General features: G+C 37.2%; 1 protein-coding gene across 4 annotated transcripts in view; it reads left to right on the plus strand.

The window, feature by feature from the left end:
* Window positions 1-27,818, plus strand: part of HDAC9 (histone deacetylase 9) — a 213,972-nt gene that overhangs the window by 114,327 nt on the left and 71,827 nt on the right. For all 4 annotated transcript variants that reach the window (XM_054385010.1, XM_054385012.1, XM_054385011.1 and 1 more), the window contains 4 exons: window positions 7,927-7,982; window positions 8,225-8,312; window positions 12,627-12,746; window positions 13,090-13,187. In XM_054385010.1, coding sequence (XP_054240985.1) covers window positions 7,927-7,982; window positions 8,225-8,312; window positions 12,627-12,746; window positions 13,090-13,187 — 362 coding nt within the window. The remainder of the gene's footprint in view (window positions 1-7,926; window positions 7,983-8,224; window positions 8,313-12,626; window positions 12,747-13,089; window positions 13,188-27,818) is intronic.

The following is a 27,818-nucleotide window of genomic DNA, read 5'->3' on the forward strand; positions in this document are numbered from 1 at the left end:
ATACAGGTAGCACCCTGCATAGGATTGCTTACATGTAGTATAGCTCATGATCTTCAAAATCTTTGTCTCTAGTGTCTACTTAATGACCACACTGTCAGAAAGATGCCCCTAAAAGGTCTGGAAGTGTCTTCTAAGGATTGCCTTCCTCCCTTGCATTGCCATAGGGAAATTAGAGATGTGCTAGAAGTATGTTGCAATAGAAATGCTCATAATCTCCCTGTCACTACTCTGCAATATCGAGGCAGGTTTTGGGAGCACTTGATCTAAAGGTTAGATGGAACTGGGAGGTGTTGTCCTGCCCTGCCTTCCCACTTTTTGCAGGCCCAGCCTGGTAGCTTCCCTTGCATTGACTCTGATGCTCATCTCTGGTCACCTCTGCTCCCTGCCAGTGTGCTGCTTCACTCACAGGCAGATAGGCACAAAGAGACTCTCATCTTGCCTGCATCCTGTTGTCTTGTGTAGCAGATGCTTCCCTTCTGCTGCTGAACTGGATGAGAACAGAGGTTGTCAAACCCCACATTAGACAAATTTCAGAGGAAGATAAGGAGTGTTTCTGCATGTGTGATCTCTCTTGAGTTTTGGATTTAATTTGTAACTCTTGGAGCTCTCAAAGAATCTTACCTTCAGGATTAAGCTTGCCAAATGATCATTTTACTGAAAGATTTGAAAATGCTGATATTTCCATTTTCTTAACCAAATTATTTCTGCTGATGCCTCAACCTTTTTGGTTGCCATATATTTGGTGTTCATTAAATGATGACTACTGCTCTTAAGAAGTTGAAATTCAGATAGTTAATTATGATAGTGTGGTAATTTTTCAGTAATTTGTTGAATAATGTCCTTTAAAATATTATTTGTTCTTTGTAATGTTTGTTTTAATTTGTGATGTTTTGTGAGGATTAAATGTGTCTTCACTTCTTTCCTGAAGAAAAAGTTGTATATTTCTCTGGCTGTCCCTTACTATCTTATAATGGTTTGTCAGGAGGAAAAAGAAAAAAGTCAGTGGAAAATGTAATTTAAAAAGAGTGTACCTAAGAACCTCTTTTTACAATGGGAGGTGACCATTCATCATCATGGGCAATTCAGTGTCAGAGCAGGCCATGGAACTACTGAGTATACAAAGGAATATTTTTGAAATGTTCCTTAATTTTCTTCAGCCTTAGCTGACCCCAGTCAGTACTATTAAAAGCTGAAATGGTTTTCAGTACTGTACCCATAATAAGGATTACTGTTTAGTTTACTTTGCATATCCTTTAAATATTTCAGTGTTGGCAATGGCAGCACTCTTTTCTGTAACAGAAACATGTAAGTGCTTGTCCTGGTTTCAGTGGGGTGAAATCCCAGGGCAGCCATGGCATGTAGGCCATGTGCAGTTTAGAGTCAACCAGTAGCTTAAGCTGGGAGGGACAAAAGCCAGGGCAACTGACCCAAGCTGGCTCACAGGTGTATCCCATACATGTCATGCTCATCATAAAGGGGAAGCTTGCTGAGGATGAGGACTCTTCTTGCTTTTCTTGGTTCCTGGAGGAGTTTGCTTATTATTATTCTCCTGAGGACTGTTTTTTTGCTTATTGTGACCATTGTACAGTCAATGGGCTGAATATAACTTTGTATACTTTATATTTACATAAATATTAGTTTTGTTGCTTCATTAAATCCATGTTCAATTCAAACTGTGTGTCTCTCTTTTTCCTGATTCCCCTTCTTAAACAGGGAGTAGTCATCAAGTGACCAAGCAACTTCTATAGTTTAGCCCTGCATATGGGATAAACGTAGACAGTGCCATTTATTTTTAATTTGAAAATTAAACTTAATAAACTGATAAGACCTGGAATAGGATTTGTAAGGTTATTCCTCATTTAAAAGAAACAAAGTTTGAGTTAATTAAGAAGCAGTTTTGCAAAAGGAGAGTGAAGAAAAGGACACAAGTTAAAAGGTGGTCTGAGACTGCTTTGAACACCCACTTCAGCTGAAGGAAGCACAAACCCTTTTTCTGCCTTATATGTATGTGTGTGCACATGCACAAGTGTAATGTTGCCCTGTTGGTAGTTGAGGGTCGTTTAACAGAATGAAAGAAATTGAAATGAGTTTCCTCCAGACCTGAGACATTCCTGGAACGGTTCTTTCTGTTGCGTCAGGTTTAATCAATACCGAAATAAACCTTGTGCATTTGGGCACTACTCTAGTGTCTTTGTATAATCTATGGATAACTTAAAGTGAATTTGAAACTCTCATTCCAAATGACATTGGTTATTACTGTTCTCAATGCCCTAGTTGCACAGGGCTGTGGAGGAATTGCCATATGGTAAATTGTGCTAATACGGTAAATAAGCAGAATTAGCTTAATCAATGCCCTCCCCACCCCAAGCTCTTAGTTTTCTAATCTTAGAAGTATTCTGTACATAAACCACTCAGCTGTTATTCACAGTTCCACTTTTCTTAGAAGAAAAACTAAAATGAAGTATCTTTCTGAAGACATAATAAAAAGAGCCCTGCCCCCCGCAATCTCCCTGGTCCCACAGTGTCCTCTCTCCAGAAAAGCTTCAGGCTGGCAAATTTTTGTGCCTGCCTGAATGACACAACACCCCCCACAGCTCCTCCCAGATGTCTCTTTTTCCTGGGAACTGCTCTATGCTCAGGTGTCTCCTGGACAGTACTCCCACAGGCTCTGCCCTACCCTTGTTTCTACTTCCCTGTCTCACCCAACGCCCTACAACACTCTTTCTGCCTTAGAAAAATTTCTGAGTGATGTGTGGTAGCCACAAAAAGAGGCATTTTTAGCAATGAACACAGTGAAAAAAATAATAAAAAATGAATGCTTATTTTACTGAAGATGTGATTGATAAAAGCCATCAATCAAGAATACAGTCTTGTAGATAGTGTTTTGTCCTCATTCCTTTTAGAAAGTTACAAAATTACAAAATTTCATGGGGAACTTAGATATTTTATCCCAGCAATTATGGTTATATTTATAGCTGAATGACTGTTATTATTTCATATAGTGGTACAACTTTAATTATATGTGTGGTCTATAGCTTATCTCCATAACCAGCTTTCTTTCCCAATATAGTTAAAACTAGTAGTGATGCTTAGGGATCTTATCAATGCATATAAATATCTATAAGGTGGAGGTCAAGAGGATGTAAATGGGCTCTTTTTAGTGGTACCCAGTGACAGAACAAGGGGCAGTGTGTACAAACTAGAACACAGGAGATTTCACTTAAGGAAAATTTTTGTTACTTTGAGGGTGAGAAGCACTGCAACAGGCTGCCTAGAGAGGTTGTGGAGTCTCCGTCTTGAGACTTTAAAACCTGTGGGGATTCACTTCTGTACAATCTGGTCTAGGTGAACCTGCTTTAGCAAGGGTCTGGACTAGATGATCACTGGAGGTCCCTTCCAACCCCTACCATTCTGTATGTAAGTTAGCCTTCAATCACCAACATTTCATGTTTCCTGGTGCTGTCCTCTTAGACAGTCAGAAAAGCAGACAGGGAACTCTTTGTTTCCATCACAGAGTTAAACATTCAGTGTCAGTTTCTGTGTTCTTGGCCTCTTCTAGCTTCTTCTGCAAGACAAAAATGGTATTCCCTCAAGTCCATTACTGTTTTCGTGGTGAATCTATGCACTGCTAATACTGCTCTGTTAAATCATGAGTTCTTGTTAACTGCACTCATAGATCCCCAGGGCCAGATATTGGCTTCTGCTCTGGCATTATGAATAGATTGTAAAATTGTCCTAAGCAGGTCCCTGAAGGTTGCCTCAGTCTTACACCTCTCACTCTTATTCTTGCCCTTCCTACTGGATGGCATAGCTAGGTACCATGTTACAGCATAATTGGCACTGGTAAGAACATGGTTATTGTTGTAGGCAGCTGAGACTTAAAGCAACCCTGATGTTTGTTTGTGTAGGAGTTAGCTAAGCCAGAGATAGCAGGATCCAAAGAAGGCACCAAAGCCACTTCAAGGGTTACACCCTCTCCAATACACTATATGGAGCACTTTTAAATGTAAAGAAACAGGGTTTTATATAGTTATATAAAATATATAAAAGATAAGGGTATATAAAACATAAAAGATATATAAAATACACATAAAAGATATATAAAACATAAGGAATTCTGACAGGAGGATTGGACACATCTCTATAGAACAAGAAGTTTCTACAAAGAAATAAAGTATTAGCTTCAGTGATTTGCTTCTCGTTCTGAAGCCTATGCACACTGAAGCAAAATTAAAACCTTTCCATTAAAAACAAGGGAATGTCCAAGAACACCACATTTAAGCACTGCTGACTTTAAGAGGTAAGGGCTAGATAGGTTAAGAGATTTAGACATGTAGAAAGCAGAAACTTTAACCTGACTTTTGAAGGATGTTGAGCTTGAAGTGTAGAATCCCAATCCTGAGTTAGGTACCTGGTCTCCCTATGAAATACATAGAGGTTCCTGAGAAAGTTGTCCTTAACAATGCATGCCACTGCCATTAGTTCATGGAACAGAGTTCTGCCAAGAAATTTGCTCATCATTGGGGATTTCACCTATTTTCCTTAAAGCCTTTTTTCAAATATTATGAGCTTCTGAGTAGAATCACAGACTAGCAGAACAGCTGAGGTTGGAAGTGACCTCAGGATAATATTGAGTCCACACCCCCTGCATGAGCAGGGCGACCTAGAGCTAGTTGCTGAGGACTATGTCCAGATGACTTTTGTGCATCTCCAGGGATGGAGACTTCACAGCCTCTCCTGGCAAATGGTTCTATTACTCAGTTACTGTTGCAGTAAGAGAACATAGGTTCAGATGGAGTCTCCACTGTCTCAGTTTGTGCCCATTTCCTCTTGAATAGTTGGGATTGATGGCATTCTTCTTTGATACAGGGGTTTACAGCTTAAAATACAAGAAGAGATTAAATTTCTTCTTTTCAGCTGGAAGGAATCCATTTTTACACTCCATATAAAACTGTCTCATCTTAAATTTGAGATTCAGTGGTGTTTTGTCCTCTGTTAAGGGATTTCTACGGTGCAGGAAATAATGAAAGATTTGTAAGTTTGAATAAGAGCTGAGGAAGAGCATGACTCCAGATCTGTTGTTAGAAAATTCACTTAGACTTAAAAAGTATAGCTCAATATCAAGTTTATCAACCACATAATCTAAATACAAAACCAGATATGGGAAGAATTTCTAGGAATTTATCACCATATTCAATAAGGGGTCGAACTCGAGTTTTCTACTACTTCCGTAAGTGCTCTTGGAGCACCTGCTGAGGTTCATTGCTTTCTTGCATGGCATGGGCTTTTCATGAAGTCAACAAAAAGCCAAATGAAATCAGTGAGCTTCTCAGCATACCTGACAGGCTGAGTTGCTTTTGGACAATTTGGAATGTAGGCAGAGCAAGCTTCTCACTGTCAAGTGGGTGAAAGAGACCACACCGCAGCCACCACATACTGCCCTAGGAAAAATTGCCTATGTCTAGTTTTATCTCCTTGTATAACAGAACCAGTGGAACTCTGTTGTGTATAAGAGTGTAGGTCAGTCCCAAACCTTGGAGTAACCACCTGTGTTATGGTATTGTCTTGAGTGCTTTTCTTAGAAAGGTTTGGGGACAGGTATAGTAGATGCCTATGCATGATATAGCTCAGCACTCTAACCCAGAACACTACAGAAAGGAATCAACTGTGCCACCAAGGACAAGGGCACAGCTCTGTTATTCAAAAACCAAACATCCAACTACCTATTTGAAGTCATGAGAAAACTCATGAGGAAAAAAAACACTTGGATTACTGTGGAAAAAGGCTAATATTTTTTTCTTAATTTTCATTAAAGATCTAACTAAGTGGGTCTGTCTGCAATGTATCTTTATAAACTGAATTTGGGCAGACTTGTCTTTGTTGTTCAGACATGCTTTATTCAAACTTTACTCTTTATACTCAAATTCAATGAAAGGTAACTGTATAATGGCACAGACACAAATCTTTTTTCTGATGGTCATGTCTGTCAGTCTGTTTAATGTTCTGTCTACATATAAAGGTGTCTGTATTCTAATAAAAACAAGACTTTGTACAAAAAATGCTTTGAATTTATGTATATTGATTTAATCTTCGACATACTGCTCTGTGTTAGTCTCTCTCTCTTTAAATCAGGTCTTTACCTTTCTGTATACTGTTCTGAGCTCACTGTCTGGTATTTAAATATTGCCTAAATAAATGAATTCATGTTACGTTGTGCTAATGTACACAGTGTTCATGCAAAGGTTGAAAGTAGGAGAAATGAAGTGTTTTATTAATTGCACAGAAGTTACTGTTAATACTGAATGGAACTAGTTTTCAGTGTTTGCTAACATTTGATTATATTATATGCTTTATTATCGATATAACATATGACCTGCAGCTTTGAAAAATTCTCATGGGAATTCCAAACTTCCTGTAATGTAAAAAGACATTAAAAAACATGGTCACAACACTGATGTGACCATCCTGCAGGTTCATGGAGAACTGTAACAGTTAACTTAAGCTTGATAGCAGAAGTTAGCTAGCTTAGTATGACAAAACAAGGCTTCCAAATAGTCTTGTCAAAGTAAGGGAGCAGAAAAGAGAAGCCTGTACTGTAACTGTCATGTCAAAACCAGTGATGTTGATTTGTTTTGTCTCTATTTTGCTCTGTGAAATCCTCCCAGAGATAATAATCTTAATTATATTGATCTCTTGGGAATGCTGATAAAGTTAGATGATAATGAGCTGTGAGCTGAGCAGGGACAGCTATAAGCCATGCATAGACTTTTTCCAAATTCTTAGAACTATCAAGAGAATAAAATACAGGTAGCAAAACCCTCTTCTCTGGGTCATTTTTCACTTTCTTATCTGTACATTCCTCGGTGCACACACGTTCTTTTTTTTTCTTTTCCCTTCATAAACACTACCAAAAAAACCTTCCCAGAAGTCTTCTCTAAGTCATATTTTGTGTGAAAAGGAAATGTCAGAAGCCCCTCAGAAGGTTAAGAAAGGGGGTTTTAGTTAAGAGTGTAAAGCTGGTTTGGTTCTCAAGATTAGTGCCATCCACAAGGCTTTGGGCTTTTTCTTCTTTTTTTTTTTTTTTTGCTGTATGTTTGATCTATAGGCAATTGTATTCCAGCAGAGACATGCATTCCTAAATATAATGTATGCATGTGTTCAGTCTTTAGACTTTTTTGGTTGTTGGTTGCTGTTTTTCACCCCAAATAAGAAATTATGTCAAATCCCCCATATTCTTCAAACAGTGGCCAGAAGAACTGCTCTTACAGATGCACTCCATTTGCATTATAGTTTAAGTTTGCTGTAGTCTGATTGATCTCTAGAGGCAAAAAATTCCTTGATCATAACTGGTCCTAGTACTATACTTTATGAATTTTATATACAACTCCAGAAAGTGTTTTAGAAATTGACTGTATGGAATCTATTAAACTTGTGAGCACAGCAGGTTCCCAAGTTTAATTTGTAGTTTGTAGGAATATGGGATATTAATTGTTGTCCTTTTTTATTGTTAGGAATTACACGTGTGTGTGTGTGTGTGTTTCTGTGTCTGAATTTATCATTTAGTCCATACAGGAGTTAGGGTCAACACTGAGTAATTATGTAAAATATATATCTCAAGCTACTTTTATTTTAATTGCAAATTCTAGACAGCAGAACTAATAACAAGGCTTTTCCCATTCTGCCTTTTTCCTCCTCTTTAGATCATGTTGTGTGTTTATATATGTATGTGCACATGTGTATTTATATAATTTATATGCCACTGTTCTCAAATGTATTATTTCTGGCAGTACTATGAAAGGGTGATTGGACAGAAAAATTGCTCAAGAGCCTCTAATAGATTTTGATCCAGTCTGCCTGCTGCTCTGTTTTGCACAGAGTGAAGTATTTTTTTAAGCTGATAATTGAAAACCTATCTTGTTCTTACAGAATGGCTTTGCTGTTGTAAGGCCCCCAGGCCATCATGCTGAAGAATCAACAGCCATGTAAGTACCAGGGAATATTGCCCATCTTGGAGCACTAAGGTTACTGGCAATCACCTGTGCTGTGCATGTCTCTGAAGAACTGTAATTGTTAGCAGATGACTGAAAAGGCTTTCTAGGTACTCCCAGAAGCAGATTTACGGCCTCAGAGATCATATAGCATTTTTTAAAATGCTCTGAACATTATTTATATCTGTTTTCCTGACTGATTTGCTTTCTTATTTCTGTTCTTCTCTATTCCACAGGGGGTTCTGCTTTTTTAATTCGATTGCAATTACTGCCAAATACTTGAGAGACAAGCTAAATATAGGCAAGATATTGATTGTAGATCTGGTATGTATTCTTGGCAAGCATCATGCTTTCAGTGCATCTAGATAAAAGATAACGAATTTGTGTTTATATGTCAGACTTTCCTGCTTCTAATACCTACAAGTAATAAAGGTGTGCATTTCCTCTGATTTTGGGAACTCATTAAAGCCAGGATGGCAGTACTGAAGCCATAAACATCTATGTTTCACTTTAATGGTGTTAACTGCAATTTAATGAGAAGAAGGCACAGATCAGGGCAACTTTTATGGTCCTTAAATGAATTGATACTTCCACTGTTAAAATAACCCTACAGAACCCAAGTTTACTTTTCCCTACAGAATACAAACTTTAAATAGTCAGATGTGCTTTAAAGAATGTTGTTGCTTTGGTAACCAAACCGGCCACTTCCCCCAGCTAGCAATGATTTGACTTGTTTTGTAATTTCAATATTATTAAACAAATCAACAGGTCATTCCCTTTAAGAAGTTTTGAACTCATGTATGCCAGCTTTTGATGGTTCCCTGAAGGAAAGCTACGTGATTAAAAATCCACTTCATTGGATTAGTCTTCTATTTAAATAGAAGGCATTCTTACACAATACTTAATATGTTTAACAAATGGATTATTTAAATGCAGATGACATTTGGCATGTTGTCTGTATTATTTTCATGAATAATGAATTGGAGCTTTGCCTTGCACTTAAAGGATCAGCTCAATGCACAGCCCAAGGAAAGTTGAATGCTGATTTATGAGCAACATTTTTGTTTTCCTACAGTTCATGAGGAGGTGTAATAAGGTGTCTGACAAAGCATAGACAGGAAATGAACCCTGGCATCAAAACCTAACCTGTTACATCTGCACTTAATTAATTTTTGCAGGTGATAAAAGATTTAAAGACAAAATATGTTAAAGGGTTTTTGAAGTGCAGGGCTTAATAGTCTAAATCTTGTTCATATCTACACTCATAATTAAATCTTATTGTGAAGTCATGGCCTTACCATCTAGCACTTTTGTTCAGTTAAACATGAGTACTGGCTGTTGAAGAGAAGCAGAGAAAGGGGGAGTGTGGGTGAAGGAATAGCAAGTGAAAAATGAATTGTAGAATAAGTCTATGGGTAGGTTAAACATTCTTACAATATTTTACAAGTGCTTCTCAGGGTGTTCTACTATCAATTGGAAACATAAAATGCAAAGAGCCAGTATTTTTGAGTAGTTCACTTTCACTGTTGTATTTGTTTGCTGACTTGAATCTTACAGTTCGTTGAGTTTTACTGCTGTAAATTCTGGCTGAACTCTGTTTATTCTTGTTCTTTTTAGTTTTTTCTTTTTCATGAGAAAAGCCTATTCAAAAATTGAATTTTGTGAATGTTTTTAAGTCTTCTTGACTGCAAACATTATGTTTGCCTTTTTGGGAAAAGAAATCATTCCGTGTGACCTTCTTAGCCAATAAGCACTTGTCGAATTTAGCTTCAATTTTTCAAGGCAAGGTTAAACACAGAAATCATTACCTGTACAAATGATTACCCGTGAAGCTGTCTATCCTTACCCAGGAAAGGAGACAGGGAATGCTCAGCCTACCTCTGGTTCTATCCCATTGGCCAGAATAACTCAGTTGGTGAAAAGAAATACACAGCTGACAAAGATGACTTCATTCCTGGAGCAGTTTTAGTCCAGTCCCTAGTCTGCTCCATGGTTAGTGCAATGAAGTAAAACAAATTAGTACAGAGAATTTGTCATGTATGCAAAGTATGGATAAATCACAATCCAGACTGACTGAATGAACAAATTAATAGTGATGTCTTTAGGCACACCAACAGAGAGTTTTGGGCATCTAAATGAAATAATGGGATTACAGATGTTAGACTTGAAATTAAGCTTTGAGACTATATTTTGATAGTGACTAGCACAGCAGGACCCCACGCAGGTTGGCAGCTGCACATGTTACTACAATGTAAATATTAAAAAGTAATAATATTCGATCGCACACATTAAACTCTACTCCAGTTACAAATTAAGTGTAGTCTTCATAGCTGCTACATGTGTTCATATATAAATTCTTAACTTTTAAATTTTTAATCTTTCCTTCATTTATTTCCACACCAAAAGACCTCTCTGTCAGCTTTGCTTTCCTCATTTCATCATTTGAATAAATCTTCATTTTTGAACTGGCTTATATACCCTGAACACATTTGATCTACTAAGGGCAGAATATGAACACATTTCCCACATGGTAACATTTGCAGTCTTAAACAACGCATTCCTTTGTCTGACCAGAGAAGTTAGTGCTCTTCCAAACAGAGTGTAACCCTTGGTGGAATTGAAGTTTAGAGAAGGAAGTTAGCTTTGAGATTTGAATGTTAAAAAAAAAAACAAAACAAAACAAAACCCCAACAGCTCTCTATGCCCATGTACTATTTTTTCTCTTCTCATTTGAAAGGACATATCTGAAGTCCCAGATCTGCATGGAAAATGAAAGCTAATTAAAATCACAAAATGAAGTCCTACTGTATTTTTAGTCATAACCTCTGCAGGTCTGTCTTTATGGCCAACATTATCTTCTCGGATTGTTGTTGCAATCCTCTATCCAAGATCTTCCATACTTGCCTCTACGTTAGCATGATCAGGATCTCTTTGGAGTAAACCAATTAATGCTGAGTTGAAGACTGAGTGGGATTCTGGGGTTAGTCTGCATGCCAGATTTTACTTAAACAAATCAACAGATTTTACTTAGAGCCCTCTAACATTATGCTGGCTGCCTTCAAATATCTAACACCCTCACACCAATGTGTGTTACATTTAACCTTGGTATTAAGTCACAGTGGAACTGTAACTTCATCCTCATGTTTCAGGTACTTTCAATGGAGAAAAGTAACCATTAAAATATTACCCCACAGTGATTTCAGAGGAGGTCCAAGTCAAGCACAATGCAGTACAAGTAACAATCAATGCACAGAATCCTGACCAATGTAGGTGAAAGTCATGGGCTATGGCAGCTGTTGAAGAGCACAAGCAATGTGTGGCAGTGCTTGTTGTGCCATTGGCAACATGCACCTAATTTGAATCTTCCTGGAGTCTAGGCATCCTGAGGAAAATGTGACCATTGTTTTCTCTGATACTAAATTTGGTTCTTATCTCACAGAATTTGTGAAACAAATACAGCGTTGCTATTCAGAGTACTTTGTGTGTCCTTCTGAATTTTCTCTTTAAATCAGAACTTTCAAATGGATGGATTAAAGGAGGAGGATCAATAATATCTATAATTTTTCACTTTCTAACAAATGCCAGTGGAGAAACTTACAAAAAAGACTCAGCTTTCTTTTACTGAAAGGCAAGTGGGTTTTCCCTTTCTGCCTGTACAATGTATCTAACCACATAGTTCAATAGTAGAACTGTGAAAACAAAACTAAAAAAAAAGGAAAAGTCCACGTCATCAGCCTCTGTTATATAGATATACTGTCAGCTTTTTTCCCCCCAGTATTTTATTTAATGACAGAATTTCTTTTCACTGGCTTTATATAATGTTTGAAATATGGAGACTGGCCAAGGTCACTCCTTGATTGTGGAAGGCACCATCCTATCTGCCAGATGATTTAATAGCTAATGAGATCATATTCCTATGTCTTCAACTGTTGCCGTCATGATTTTGCAAAAATGAAGTATGAAGTCCTTTCTGCATCTGGCATCCCTTTTGATGTGGATCTAACTGCTGAGGGACTGCTAACTGAACTGAATGTTTCAAGAAAGCCAATTTACTCAGCTGGTCGCAGAGCCTTTGACCTCAATAGTGGAACTTGGCAAATCAATGAATACACTTATGTTTAGTGTTCTGTCAAGAATTGTGAAAAAGCTCTGTAAACCATAGATCCTTCTGCAAAATACTAGTTTGTAGTTTAAACATTAGTCTTTCTTCAGAGGCCAATGAGGCTAGTTAATTAAGCCTGAGGGGTTATGAACTGTTGGCAGTTAATAAGTCATAAAATTCCTCCATAAAACAGGATGCTAGATTCCATCACTGAGGCAAGGAGTACAAAGAGCCGGTGTATAAATATCTAATTGTACAAAAGGACTGGGATTTCTCAATGACTGCTCATCTGGAGTCTCCAGGGCACGCTCGCTATGGTTTCCTGATTTTTAGAAGCCAGTTTAAAAAATGAGTGCATTAAAGAGTAATTTGCCTGAAAGTTCAGGAAGTATGGGGTGGTGAAGGGAGGGGGAAAGGGAAAGACAAAAGGAAGGCAAGGGAGAGGGAGAGAAACAGGGGGGTAAAAAAAAGCAGAGCTGAGCTCTACACTGAGTTGGACATTATTACATTTGTCATCTGTTTTCTTTCTCCTTTAGGATGTTCACCATGGCAACGGTACACAGCAGGCTTTTTATGCTGACCCCAGCATCCTGTATGTTTCCCTCCATCGCTATGATGAAGGCAACTTCTTCCCCGGCAGTGGAGCCCCAAATGAGGTTAGGTTTATTTCTTTAGAGCCCCATTTTTATTTGTATCTTTCAGGTAATTGCGTTGCATGATTACCCCTAATTTTCTTGTCCTTCTCTGGTTTTTTAAATTACACCAGATTACCAAATTGTCCACTGGGAGCAGGGGACCAGTGGAGAACAAGTGCATAACCCAGAACAGTCCTTGTCAAACAAGGCTGGGCTGACCTGACATGTTGTTTGATGTTTGTTTCTGAAGCATGCTGGAGAATTTTTTCTTTTTTCTTTCTTTTTTTTTTTTCTTTTCCCTTCTCTTTTCCTTGTCCTTTTTCTTCCTCTTCACTCCTTTTGGCATTTTCTTCCTGTATTTCAGGTTGGAAGTGGCCCTGGTGAAGGGTATAACATAAATATTGCTTGGACAGGTGGCTTGGATCCTCCTATGGGTGATGTTGAGTATCTCACAGCATTCAGGTTGGTGCCTTTTTTCTTTAAAAAGTTATGAAAACTGCTTGTAGAACATAAGCACAAAAATAAAAGCTAATATATTCCTGAAAGATGGGAAAATGACCCATGGTGAGACTAACTTACTCCTGATAGCTCACGATATGAAACCTTAGTAAATAATAAAAATGGAGAATTTAATTGTTGTGCTTATCCACTCAGAAACAACAACAGCATAAAAAGTCTAATGATTTAATTAGTTAACTCATATGATCATAATCATATCATGCCAATAAAATGGTTTTGAGCTTGTTCACTTGTCTACCCTCAAAATTTGAATCTCATCATCCACTTTGATTGCAGTTGCATACAAGTACAGCAGATAGAAAGCAATGTGAAGCATGGTCCAAATCTAGTATTCCTCATTCACTTAAAAGTCTCATCATGATGTTCATAGATTTGACCAGTTGTTTTTTTCTGTGAGTTGCAGTACAGTGTTATTTACGTAAAAGTAAATTATGATATGATAGGAAATGTTGAATGCTGAATTTCTCTTTGTTTGCAATAGCTTATTCTAAATAAATTTTTATTCTTTCATAGGTGCTGCATCATAATCTTTAGTCTTATTTTCATGGGACCAGGGGACATAAAAACATTTGAAAACACACTATTTTAAACTTCTAGTAGTGGTCTCTTATCTGCACTGTTTTCTTTCACTGTAAAGCAGTCCAGTGGAAGGGTTTAGTGGGCACTCACCTCTCAAGACTGGGCAAATGTTGCATTTTAAAAGAAGTTTCATTTAGTGGAAACTGATACTGAAGAAAGACAGTGAGACAACTAATATGTATCTCCAATCACTTTCAAGACTTTCAGGTAGTGCTTTTGATTGTATTCTATTGAAAATACATCACAAAAAACAAACCAACCCTTTTTCATTTTTATTTACTCCCTTTTCCTGACGCACTTCTGGGTAGTCCATGAAATAACATGCAGAGGATATGATAAACAACACACTTGAATTCAAAGTCTGAGCTGTAGACACAGAAAGATACGGCTTTACACCTTCATCGTATTGCACTGTTATTGTGGAAAAGGTTGTAATTTTATTTACAACATTTGCCTGTGTTTAAAGAGAATCTAAACAAATAGTGGCAAGCTCCAAATTCTCTGCACCTCAGTATTGCTTCAAGCTTTTCCCAAGCTCTGTATTATTCTTTGAAGAGATTCTATGGAAGTTGGGGGACTGGATGGTTCAAATCCCTGGTAATAGTACCCGATATCACTGTACTTGGTATGATCACCCCAAAATTCTTGGTTTGAGATCCAACCTATCTCAATAATAATATAGTTAATGTAGCCATCTAATGCTGTGGAGAATTCTGGTCCTAGGTTTTTGAAGACTCACATAATTAAGGCCTCAGCCATAACTGGTACTCCTGCTATCCTGACAAGAAGTACCTGGGCCTAATAATACATTTTCAATATGAACTTTGCAGTTCTAATTTAAGGAATAATAGTAAATAGTTTGGAGCTGCTAATATTGCTGTTGTACCTATTCCTTTGCTTCTGAGTTAGAGGGAATTTCAATCTCTGTGCCTGATCATAGCAGGACTATTGAGGAAAATTCATGTAGGCTACTACATACTGACTAATCATTTGGAAATGTACTGCTAAAATACATGTTCATATATATATAAAAAATTACTTAATTGTTATGTATATTTATTTTAATGCAGATAAACTCCCTTAAAAATTGCTGATGGTGCAAAATGTGATGCTTCTCTTTTAAATGCATCCATTTAGCTTTGTGATTAATGTTGTAATTAATGTGAAGGTTATACGTTGTGTGAAATCATTAACTGCGTTTTTCTTTTTTTTTTTTTTTAAGACTTACAATGCTGTTGACTGATTACAAGAGACACTGCTGTTCTTATTTTCTCCAAAAGATTAGGAATGATACAAAATGTTTCCCTACATTCCAAACACCTTTTTCCCTCAGAACACTTTTTGTTCCCCAATTTTTGTTTGTGCTTTTAGGTATGGATTTGGTATGTCTGATGTGGCAGTTTTAGTTGGAGATCAGTGAAGCAAACAGCATGGAACTTCAAAGTGTGAATTGAAATATGTGCAAATTACATAGGATAGGCCAGGTAGCTGTTTTCTATGGAACTGGTCTGAATGGTAAATAAGTTTACAGCTCTTAGTATAGAGACACTTAGTCTGTGGACCATTCAGAATCTATTGCTGTTACTATCCAAAATGTCACACATGGTGTGGCCTGTGTTCTTGGTTTGGCTGGAGGAGAATTGTGAGACAGTATTAGGGAAGGAGAGAGCCACAGTTCAGTCCTTTAACTATATATAGAAAAGAATGTAAAGTCTTGGAGAAAATCAGGAAAAGAGTTGGTTAAAACCCTCAGCAAGTCAGCTGTTGCTCTGGAGTTTTGATCTGCAGCAGGTCAGTTTATAAGAAAATAAACAGTGGGCTTGATTTATTTTTTTTTTTTTTTGAAAATCCTAATGAGGGGTGGGAAAAATGTTGAATGTTCTCAGTTTTATGAGACAAATAAGGGGCAAAATGGAGAGGTTTTCCCTTCATACCTACTCTCTAGTAGACAGACAGGTTATGCAGTATTCAGTCCCTAGTGAAGGCAGGAGATGGGGTTGGTGAAGGTACTCTCCAAAATAACCAAGGCGTAAATAAGTTTGCAGGTGGGTGGAGCCTGTATGTAGGGAGAAGCTGAGGCTTCCTGCTTTCTGGATGCTTAAGGCTTGAGAGCCTAATATTTTGAATTCTTAAGAACTGAGAAATTTGCATTAAAATAATCTAAAGCTCCCTAAGGGTTACACATAGCCTTCACTTTCTCACCTGCAGAGTCCTCGTTTGGTTCTAGAATCGAACCAAGTACATATTTGAAGTGGCACTAGGTAGCTACTAGGTGTTACTGTTTGTTTTGCTGTCAAATTCTAAAGAAGAGATCCTTCTGAATGATAATGGTCATGCAGATATAAAGACCAAGGCTTTTTTTTGCCTCTAGAGTTTTGTCCACAATCAGATATTATATATGATGATGAATTTGATATCAGGTATATAGTTCTTAGGCCTGAATCTATTTGTATAGCAGTATAAACATTTACACACATATATACATGCAGGCAGATGAGTATTAGTAATTTTCCACTACATAAATCACCAGATAAATCTATTTTAAGTAAATCTTTTTGGCACCTCACTCTTCCTCAAAACTGTCCAAGAAAATATTTCTGTTCCTTCAGGAAAAAACAATTTTATGTGTCAAAATGCAGAAAAATTGAGGATGAGTTAGAGGCATAACACAGGCCAAGCACTTCAAAGGCATGCTGAGTGAGGTGCTCCAGTGGGACTCTAGTGGGAGACAGGAAAAATTGTGCCGGTTGGTGTCTGCCATTTTGATTTCAGTGCTGCATGAAGAGTCTTTAATGCACTTTTAAACTTTGCAGTGCAAAATCAAGTTTAAATGCCAGTAGCCTGTCTGAAAAGTCCTCTTTCATGTATAAATAATGTATTCCTTTCTATTTCTTTCCCAGTTCTTCTAAGATAATAGGTATGCTCATGTTAAGTACAAGCAGGTAGTAGAAAATGTAGGAGAGGTTTCTGTAGAACGGAAAATAAGCGGAGCAATCAAATCACTGTACCTTTTAATTTTACCAGAAAAGTTTTGTTTGATATTTACCATAGCAAAGGAACTGGTCTAGCTACACAAGTGCTTGAAAATGTGTCCTTTTTCTAAAGGGCAGGCATCTTTTCCTTTCCCCTCTGATAACCAAAAAGCACAGCTCTTTTCCATTATTTTTAAGGCCTGATGTATCTTTCCCTCTGACAGTTTTGTTTCATCATTTATTTCCATCTATTCAGGTTAAATTTGCTTTAATCTCTTTGAGAACAATAGAAGGTGGTGGCTATTTTCTAAGAGGATGATTCTACACTTGAGTTTATGAGGCTGTAATCCACTCATCTGCCAACAGTTACAGAAAAAATAAGAGCAATGGTTAAGTACTAATGTTGAAATAATTTTTTTCATAAGCTCCACACTATACCAGATGTGCACAGTAAAGAAGTCAGGAGACAGAGGCTGAGGTCTGTGTTGTACATGCACACATGTATTTACCTATTTGGAGTTTACAGAGGACAGGAGAGATGTGCTTCCATAGAGCAGAATATAGAAGATGCTGAAGGCAGTGGGAACAAATGTGAGTGTTCAGAAGAGTGAGGGAGAAGCAGACACAGAAGGAAACGGGTGTGCCTTCCAACCTCTTTATTCAACAAAGGAGCTGTAAATTTAACTTAACCAGCCAGTATGCTCTGGCTGCTTTGCTCTGCTCCAGAGTAGCACAAAACAGCAGCAGCATATCAGTTAACCTGGCTATAAAATCTTACATAAAATGAAACGAGTGTGTGTGTTTCTTGGAATGACTAGAAATAGCTCGTGATAATATTATCTTTGAGTTCAATTCTTAGCAGCCACATATATGATTTTAATTTAAGAAGGTGAGCAAATTCAAAAGACATAGTGACGTTAAGGCAGAGTCAAGGATGAACTGTATCCATGATTTAATTTTTTAAAAAGCACAAAATTTATAATTACTCCAAAGTAAATTTAAATAAAGCAAATTCGAAATTAAAATTGTGCTTAAAACCACGTATGTGAAAAGTGTAAAGAATGAAAGGAAATGAAGGGGTACAGAAAATATTCACTCTGCCTTACAGTTTTCAGTGCTTGCTTTGGGAGAAAATAAATATGTGGAAAACACTCTGTATTCTAATCTCTGGTCAAAAATATTAAGGTATATTCATTGTAGTCTTGTGGCCTTATAGAGCATAGTTAAGGTTGAGAGATTGCATTGATGTGTACCAAGCCTTTTTTGGGTCTTATTTTTTATTTCCTGGTATGATGACATTTAATTTTGACATTTCAGACAAAAAGATTTGCAAATGTATTTTGTTGGTTTTCAAATATATTTTCCTTGTTAATTGTTTCAGCAGAAGAACTAACCATGATTTCTCTTTTTCTTTTTTTAACTTTATAAGTCACAATTTCACATATAAAGCCTAAAAAGAACACTCAGAGAAAACATTGCTGTGTTTTCCTCACACTTTTTCATATAAGTATATATTTGTATATATTCTTTTAATTTTCTTGTATATTTTACTTTTATATCTTTTGCTCACTAAGGAATTGGAGATAACGACTTTAATAAGTTTTGTGTATCCTGTTGGTGTTGAGTTTCATGGTCTGAAGTATGTGTGTCTGAAAAACAAAAATTCTTTGTTACAGCTGAAAGCACTAGTCTTCCTGTTTCGTTAAATGTCTGTTTGACTATGTATTACACGTGTAGATGAAGTGCACATTCTTGCCTAGCCATATTTATTATTTTAAATACCTTCTCTTTGTCATGTCCTTTCCTGGGCTTGTGGTCTCAAAATATAATATTTTTGGTGGGTTGTTTTGGGTTTTTTTTTTCCCACAATCTTCATTTAGAAGTTTATCCAGTTGCCACATCATTTTAATTGCTCCTCTCTGAAGCCCTACTGTTTTCTAGGCATGAGCTAAATACACCACATGAGGGCGAACCGTCGATTTATATTATTTTCAACATTATTATGGCTTTATTTGACATCACTTTTCTGCACTATTGGATAGCTGAGTAGAAACCTTGTTTTCTGCTAAACATAGTGAAGGAATGTAGGAGATAAAAATCAACATTTTTAATAGATGTACCTAACTATTTACAGTGAGCCATAGAACAATGATGATGCTTAACGAATTGCACCAATAGTAACTTTTGAGAAAGTGAAACAATAATTCTAAGTAACTACAACTTAATGCTATTATTTTTTATGGTTGTTATGTCCAGAGGCTGCTACTGAGACTATATTATGCTAAACTGGGTCTAAAATACGTGGTGAGACTCAGTTTCTGATTCAAATGTGAAGAGATAAACAGAAAAAATTGCGGGAGCCTCATGACTAAAAAGAACAATAAGCAGACAGAACTAACATTTCAGAACTTTAATCTGTTGTGAATGCCGTTGGCAAAAACCTCAGTCTAGCAAATGCCATGTTTACTAACCAAAATAATTTCTGAATATTTTGCTTTACAATAACTTGGAAAGATTATCCCAGCTATTGTTCTCTCTCTTGTCTATTTGCTGACAGCCATGTCTTTAGCATTTCATTGCTTAAAGAAGAAGTCAGAATCTCTGAATCATATGTATGACAGATAATGATTTACCCAAACATAGATGGACATTATTAAGAGTGCTAATTATCTGCAATCCTTTTGTGTTTTCTTGGGCATAATACTGCTTTGATGAAGAGAAATAGAGCTGAACAGAACACAGTCATGAAATCCATACAGCGTTTTCTGTATGGATGTACTTAGTTTGCTTTCAGTCACCCCAGCATTCTGCAGAGTTGTAAGTTAGTTTCAATCAGTTTTTTATTTCTGATTTTGTCCACTTTTTCCAAATGCCTGAAAAATGAGCATTTCAACCAGAGATGATTTTCTTTTCCCTTCTGCCATAGAAAATACCACAGGTGAATTCAAAGGTACACCAAACAGCTATGCAAAGATTATTTAAGAGTGCTTGAGCAATTCCTTTTAAAGAAGATAGAAGTTTGCTTGGAACATTTTTTTTTAAGAAAAAAATCTTTAGAGTATAAGTTTCATATCTAAATATTAAATAGTCCTCAGAATTTGTGGCTTTTGAATATTTGTGTGTGTGTGTGTGATGGGGAAGGTTTTTAAATAATGTCGATTTTTCATGCTTTTTTCTTGTTTCTCTACAAATGTTCTGAGCATTCAGATGATTAGTATCATGGGGATAGGGACAGAGTACTTAGGAAATGGAGAAGCAGAGTTAAAAGCATTTGAAATACTGGTATAAACAGCTTTTCAACATTTTGTTATACTTCAAAGTTCACCATAAAACTAAAACTGGCAACACTGTTTTATAACCTGTGACCTCTTGTTCTTCCTACTTGTTTGTTTTTATTTGGAAAAATCTAACTTTTTCTCACCAGTCACCCTAAATCCTTATCTTTACTGTACCAGAATCTTTAAAGCTGTATGTGATGCACCTTTCATTCATTGGAACTACAGAAATGAAATCTTTCATCACAGAAATTAATTACTGTCAGCTTACACTTCTACAGATGCACAGTTTCTTTTATGGACATGGCTGAGTAGGGGGTGGAGGAGAAAGGATAATAAAATACAGCATGTGTCAGGTTTATGTGGTTCAGGTTAAAAACTATTTGATTAAAACCCCAAGCTGTACATGGTCTGTAGTTTCAAAGTACTGAAAAGTACTTGAGCTCTCTTCCAATATAACCATTTTCCATTTTTTGCCAAGCCAGAAAGATGAAAGAGTAGAAGTGTATGGATAAAGAATTGCCATATTATCAAATACTTTGATGGAAAGGTGAGGACTATCCTCAGAAACATCCAGGAAGAAATTAAACAGCAGCAAGAGTACAGAAGATATCTTTATCCTAAAAGTCAAAATATCTGGTGCATTTAGATGGAGATAAATTTCAGGTCTGAATTAAAAGTCCTGCAGCAACACTAAGCGATTGTATAGATGTCCAGCCCCAATTTACATTTTGTTGCTTTATAATAACTTTTGAGAACTACATTGTAGCCTGTAAAAAATATCCACATGTTCTCTGCTGGAACAGCTCCAGACTGTAACAGAACCACTAGATTGCACCCTGGTGCTTTATGTATTGTTTAATTGTTTTCCTTTGGTGGATATTTTTATTAAAAGCCCATTATCCAGAATCAGACAGAAGTGTTGTTTCAAGAACAGCAGAAACAGAGGCCTTTCAGCTACACAGTTCTTATTCATGCTTTCTTCAGCCAGTGTAGCTAATGAGACCTCCACTGTTCTTCTTTAATACTTAAAGAAGAAAAAGAAGTAGGAGACTTTATTTTGCTCCTTTCAAACATAAGCAGGATTTCAAAGAAGTATTGTGAGGTTCTGTGTGTGCTCACACACCTGTGTCTCAGTGTAAGTTTGTATGGGTACCTCCAGGGCATGCCTGTGCTTGTAGATGTTCTCATGCTTTTGCACCAATAACTCCTTGGAGACATTTTTTTAATCCTAATGATGTTGTGTACCTGTGCTACACTTTACCTGTAAAATAATTGAATGAAAGGAGTACATTTTTTTTTTCATTGAAAGTTTGTTCTAGCAAATAAAGCTCTGATAATTCTGAAGAAAAATAGAAAAATCTGGCAAGAGTCAGATTTTGAAATCCTGAATTATGCTGAATAGCACTGTGCTCAGTGCTGCAAGATCTTATGAGGTTTTTTGTTACTGGATATTGTTGGAGCCCCAGCTCTGAGTATTTTATTACTTTTTAAAGTCAGCTTTTAGTCTTGCGGAGAGATGCTTGAAACTATGGAAACAGAAATGTCTCAAAAATAGACATCTAATGAAAAAGTTCAGGGAGGTCTATGACTCATGATTATGTGGTATTAGCAGTACTGCTTGGGCCACCAGTAATCCTGTGAAATCAACCCAGCTTCTTGAAGAAGTTGTGACCCAGTGTGAAGTAATCTATCAAACTTCAAACTCCTAGACATTAATTTTTTCTTACAGGCAAAATAAGGAAAATGTAGCTTACCATGTTTGGTATATTTGTATGTTTTTTTCATGCAAAGGGTGGTCTTTGTCTTGTGATCACATATAGTAGAGTAAGGATTTAGTAGTAAATCCATTATTTGTGTCATTAGCAAGCACAGATCTCAGTTCTGTACACCAGCTAATTCATGGCAAATATGCAGTGTTTTTACTTAGGCAAAAGAGTAGCCTCTTGCCACAGTAATTGTTAAAAGAGTCTGTGAAAGCAGAGGCTCTTCACCAAACAAATGTGGAAGGGTCTTATCTTAGATAGTGTGACTACATTTAACATGGTTAAGCAATCACATCCTTAAGATTATATGTGAGCACTTTCATGAGTTGTTATGCCTTGAAACAAAATAAGCTTTCCAAGTATTTCATTAGCTGCTTCATATGTTGACCTACCACAAGCATTCTAGTTATATTTAGATCAGGTATTAAAGCTACCAAAATTGCTAACTTATTAAAAAGTAATGAAAAATGAAGCAAAATAAACTATAGCACTGTATAAACCAGGCTGAAAATAGGTATGTCTTGTATGCACTTCTCCTATGTCATGCATAGGAGTGTTCATGCCTATCAGGTGATGGTGATATGCATATATGTTCATGAATATTGGGTGCATGGTTGAAGGGAAGATGTAGGTTATTTTGTTTTTTTCTCCCTCTAAGTCAATTGACTGGTCTCTGCTGCTTTCTTCCTTCTGTGCAGGGTGTGCATTACTAAGTAGAGATGACTAAAGACAGCAGTTCCAGTAAGTAGCAACTGTCTGTGCTTTTGACGTGATTTTGTTCTGCACTGGAACACTGCCAAAACTATTTGAAAGTTTCCAAGAAAACAACTAAGGGCATGTTTCAAACCCTTTCATGACAAAGTTCTCTGGCTTCACAGTGACAACATCACTCTAAGCAAAAAAAACACCTTGAGTGAAAAATCCCATCCCTGAATGATTGAAAGCTGTTTGTTGTCTCCCATTCTTACACATCAGGGACTTGAACCTGACCTCATCACACCTGATATTAATTCCTTTGCTGTCAGACTATCTGGAAAGCTTTTTTCCCCCCCTCAGTCTTTAAAGAAGTCTCCCTCTGAAAAATATCAAGGGGATGTACATCCACAAAAAGATGTTTTAGTGAAAGAGTACATGTCTCAAAACAAGTACAGTTTTAATCCTGCATTGTTAGACTGATGGGGTGAATTATGTCCCCATCCAATCCAACACTCCTACCTCTCCAATCAAGATGTTTACAGATTGAGTACTATTGTTAAACCTCTTGAAATGCTTCCATCTCTGTGTCACAGGGACTTCTCACTCCTCATGCTTTAGTAACATCTGCTTCATGGCCTGTGTGATGAGCTCTCTATGAAAGCTCATTCCCCTTGAATCTGAAAATGGCAGTTTATTATCTGATCGTTTACCTCTTTTTATTATACAATGAAAAGGTATTTCAGAATGTTTTCATAATTTTCAATATAATTTTTGTTAGAAGCTGAAAACAAAGCAAACAAAAGAAATGCAGAGTTTGTAACAGTTTTAAGGACTGTGATTTCCAACTGATGAAGAGAGCAATAATTTCATTCTCTGTACCATGAGATGGGCCACTGCTAAGAAGTACTAGTTCTCTGGGAAGGTGAAAACATGCAGTGACTGAGCATTCTTGAGTTAATTTTGACTTGCTCTGTGTCAGCTTCAGTCACTCACCCCCATGTGAAAAATCACTGAGCAAACCCAGACTTTTTTTTATGCCTTCTTTTGTGCTCTTGCAAGGCAAATTTAAGAACTTGAAACTACTTGAAATACATTTCCAATGGTACCAAACAGCAGAAATAAATTTTCCAATTTTGAAAATACTCCCCTCTACACCCACATTTCTCTCTTGGAGTCATAATTTGACCACTCATCAAATTGTTCACAGCCCCTAACTGATCTTTTCCTCCAACAGCTCTGTCCTGTGTCTCTGGTCACACAGTTGTTCCTTATCTGTGCTTCTTTGCTTGGCATCAGGGACTCACTCTTTTTCATCTTCTGATCTACCTGGGGCTCAGGATTTTCTGTTCCTTTGCTAATCTCTTTAACCTCTCATTCTTCTTGCAAGAGGATCTTGTCCTTTGTGTTACAATCATGGTTCATTGAAAAGAAAAAGTGCTGCTAAGCTCACTGTCACACTCTCTCTTCTCTCCCCCTACATTCCCAAGACCATTGAGCGTACAGATTGCTGTCTGTGCTCTGGTTCAGTTCTAGACCTTATCCAAAATAGCATCTCAGCTTTTCTTTCTTCTGAAACCATTCACAGCATGAACCCCTATTAGTCCAAAGCTCAGATTCTATGTTCCATCTTTGTTTTCCTTAGCTTGTGTGCCATCCACTTACTGATCCTGATGATCTTTGCCTTGAAAATTCATCCTCCTGGCTTCCATGCTTGGTCTACCCAAGATTTCAAGTAGTTTGTCTTTTGAAAGAATCAGCATTTGAGCTTTCTTCAGTGATTCCATGACATTCTACTTTTTCCGCTCTCCTACTTTGCATCTACAGGACAGTTCAGCCACATTACAAATTCTGTTACTGTGTGCCAGCCAATTACTTCTCTGTTCTAAGTATGTCCTCTCTTTCATCATAAAAGTTGATAGTAACTTCATGATATACTAATTGAGGAAATATGCTTTAATTCATGCTCAATCCTACCAACATTTTACCCCCAAGCCATTCCTACTACAACTCCTTATAGGCAAAACCATCTCTCTGTCTGTTAGACAAGTTCTTATATTACCTTTAACTTTCTCTGTTGGAAGTCACAAATCAGGAATATCTAGATTTTTGCAAATTCTTTTGGTAACGTTTCTTTGTGAAATACATAATATACTACATTTTCAACCACCTAAAGAGATTTCTAAGCTTCTTCCATGTTGTTTATTATTGCAGTGTCATTCTCAATGCTTCTCTGAATTTTATGTTCCAGATTGTGATACAAGGTACATGTTTTCTGCTTTTTCTGTTGGTAATGTTCATACTTGTAGGATATTCTTATAAACAGTTAACAAAGCAACCAAATCTTTTCTACATTTCTCTTTTGCTATATTGCCTCCCACAAAGCTGGACAGTAGCTAAATCACTATACTGCTAGGATTGCTCCTAATTTTGTAGCTTGTACAGCTTCTTTCTGGAGTTCTCCAACTCCCCACAGAGTATGTAGACAGAAGGCATCTTTTTATTCCTTCTTTGCAGTATCTTATGCAATGAGGTTTTGGTTCACAATAGTACCTCTAATGCACTGTACTAGTATAAATATATTTGTTATTATTAAGGAAAATAGTAATACATAAAGAATCAAAATGTTAAAGCTATTCCTCTTCCCCATCATTCTGGATGACAGGTGCAATCCTCAATGTTGGTGACAGTGGCTGCATGTGAGACACAGGGACACACAAGCTGGCGCACTGACTGGGACCAAGGCTGGAACCAGACTGAAATCAGGTCCTCTAGTCTGAGGCAAAAGGGAGTGTCTCCACAGGGTTTGAAAGAGGGAGGTGGAGGGATTAAGTTCACTATCCCAGATAAAACAAATAGAGTTCTTTGTCTTTTATACAAATTTTAATTACTGGAATTTATTTGGGACAGGGTGACATGAACCTGTGTTCTGGGACAGTTCTTTGTCGACTGAGACGTAAGTATGCTATTGGAAGGATTCAGTCCTTCCTCACAGAGGCTTTGGAAGTGTGATCCATCCTCTGTCCATCCATCTCAGGAGCGCAGGTATCACTCAGTATCACTTATGCAGCATCTGTGATGTCACTAAGCCCATGAGCATAGGTATCTTGTTGACATCTCAGGAAACATGATGAGTATCAACAAAATGAAGAGCCTGTTATACTCTGTATCACTTCAAACACAATAAGGTTATTAAGACTTAATTACATAAGAAACAAGCTTATGGAGTGTCACTTGCAGAAGTTAGCAAGATATAAGTGTCTCCTAAGCTTCTATTATAGTTTTATTTCCAGCACTGTTCTTCGACAAACTAAAAAAATTACTGCATGTATTGGACCTCTGAGGCTTGGGGCAAAGAATGGAAAAATTATTTACAAAAGCTTGAAAATATTTAATCACTAAAGGCAGGGGGCAACTGCGTTTTAATTAGCAGTTCCTCAGGCCATTGGCTGGCTGGAGGCTTTCTCAAACAACCACACAAACGCGCTGAATAGCTGTTTGCCAGCCTTAGGGTCAGGCCTGAGATGAAACAGATAAGATAATTGGCTCTAATGAAATCCAGAAGGCCTTGGCTTTCTTGTTTGAGCTTGGATTTGAAAAGTGCGTGTGGAAGTGAGGCTTAATTCAAACCAGTCCTGAACTGGGCCCGTTTTTCAGTGACTTTGATATTGTTTGAAGTTCTGAAAGTGTTCGCCACACCACTAGCCTGCTGGGCTGGGCCTCCCCGGTCACCTTAATTACTGAGCTTTATTGCTGACTTTACTACACAGGAAAGGAGCCATTATATGTTCCATCAACATCAGCTCTCCTCAGATTGGAGGAAAGGGCAGGGTGAAAGGCCACTGTAGGAAGGCAAAAACTTCACTTTGAGGTAGTCAGATCGTTTACCCGTGTTAAATTTCACTGTGCTATGTGTGTACATTCCTCACAACACAGAAGCCCAATTTCCATTATTTTTTAGCAAGTGATTGCTTTTCAAAACATTTTGTTTGTGTCTGATTAGCAGAAGGGGACATTTATTCATAGAGGTGGAGAGCAGGCAAATTGTAACAAACGGCTAATTAATCATCACAGGGGAAAGAAATCTAGTTAAAATCTGTAATAAGGAGAAATTGTTCTTAATGCTTCTTTGAAGTGGGAATAAGTGAGGAGACCCCTATGGTGTGTTTGCAGACCTGACACCCTACAGAACGGACTCCTTACAGTCAGCCTGGTATCTGGAGAGGAACTTGTAACGTGCTCTCCAAAACCAGAAAGTCTCCTGTCAAATACTGTGAGGGCAAGTAACAACTGAAGTATTTTAGCAATCTTAGTTGTAAGTTATTCTCTTCAGGATGATTACTTTCAGAGCTTGGTCCTGATTTCTTTAGCTGCTCCAGCTGGTGGTGCTGGAAAAAAAAAAGAAGCCTGACTTGTGTGCATGAATGGGTTTTCAGATCTAGACACTAGCAGGAGAGACTTCTCTCAAGCCTGAGGATCCCTTGTCTGAGGCCACCGAGGTCCCTGGGAAGACTGATGTCAGAAAACCTGCGTCAGAGCCTGCAGATGCTTAAACATGTGGCCGAATTATTTACATGTTAACTCATCATTAAGTCAATCAGGCTACTAGCCTGAGCAAAGTTGCACATGTGCATTTGTGTTTGCAGGATTGGGCCTCTTGAGACTGATGTAAGTGTGTAATACTGGCTGATTTGGGCCAACACTACCAACACTAGCACATAATAAAAGAAATGTTAATGAATATTACTTTCTAGTGGGGCCAAAACTGCGAAGTTCAGATGAAGATACACAACATTACTTTCTATGAGCTCAGGAGGCAAATTAGAAAGGACTAAAAATCAGTTCTGTTGCTCTCAACAATGTGAGCATTTTATTTTCCTTTTTTTTCTTTTTTTCCTTTTTTTCATGGAGCTAGTATTTCTGTTTTTCTTAAAAGCTCGAAAATGTCTTGGATTCCTTCATAAAAATTAGAAATGTCACAAAGATACATTCTGCAGAGTGTTCAGCCTTTTCCTTAAGGCAACACTCTTTCACAAAGAAGGCTTCTGTAATTTGAGATTGTTCCACCTTATTTTATAAATAATATATATGCTATAATGCAAATGTTATGTATGTATAGCTGAAGATTCTTGAACACAAAGGACTCCTATTTAAGAAGCCTGAAGGCTTCTTGGTTTTCTTTGCTTTCCTATGACCTGTCATTTTAATATGTTTCATGTTAGTAGAATGGCAAATTGGTTATATACTTTAAAGAGAAGCAGCAGGTTTTAGTATTTTTATCAACATTCT

The sequence above is a fragment of the Indicator indicator genome, chromosome 11 (genome assembly GCF_027791375.1).
Source record: "Indicator indicator isolate 239-I01 chromosome 11, UM_Iind_1.1, whole genome shotgun sequence".
NCBI lineage: Eukaryota > Metazoa > Chordata > Aves > Piciformes > Indicatoridae > Indicator > Indicator indicator.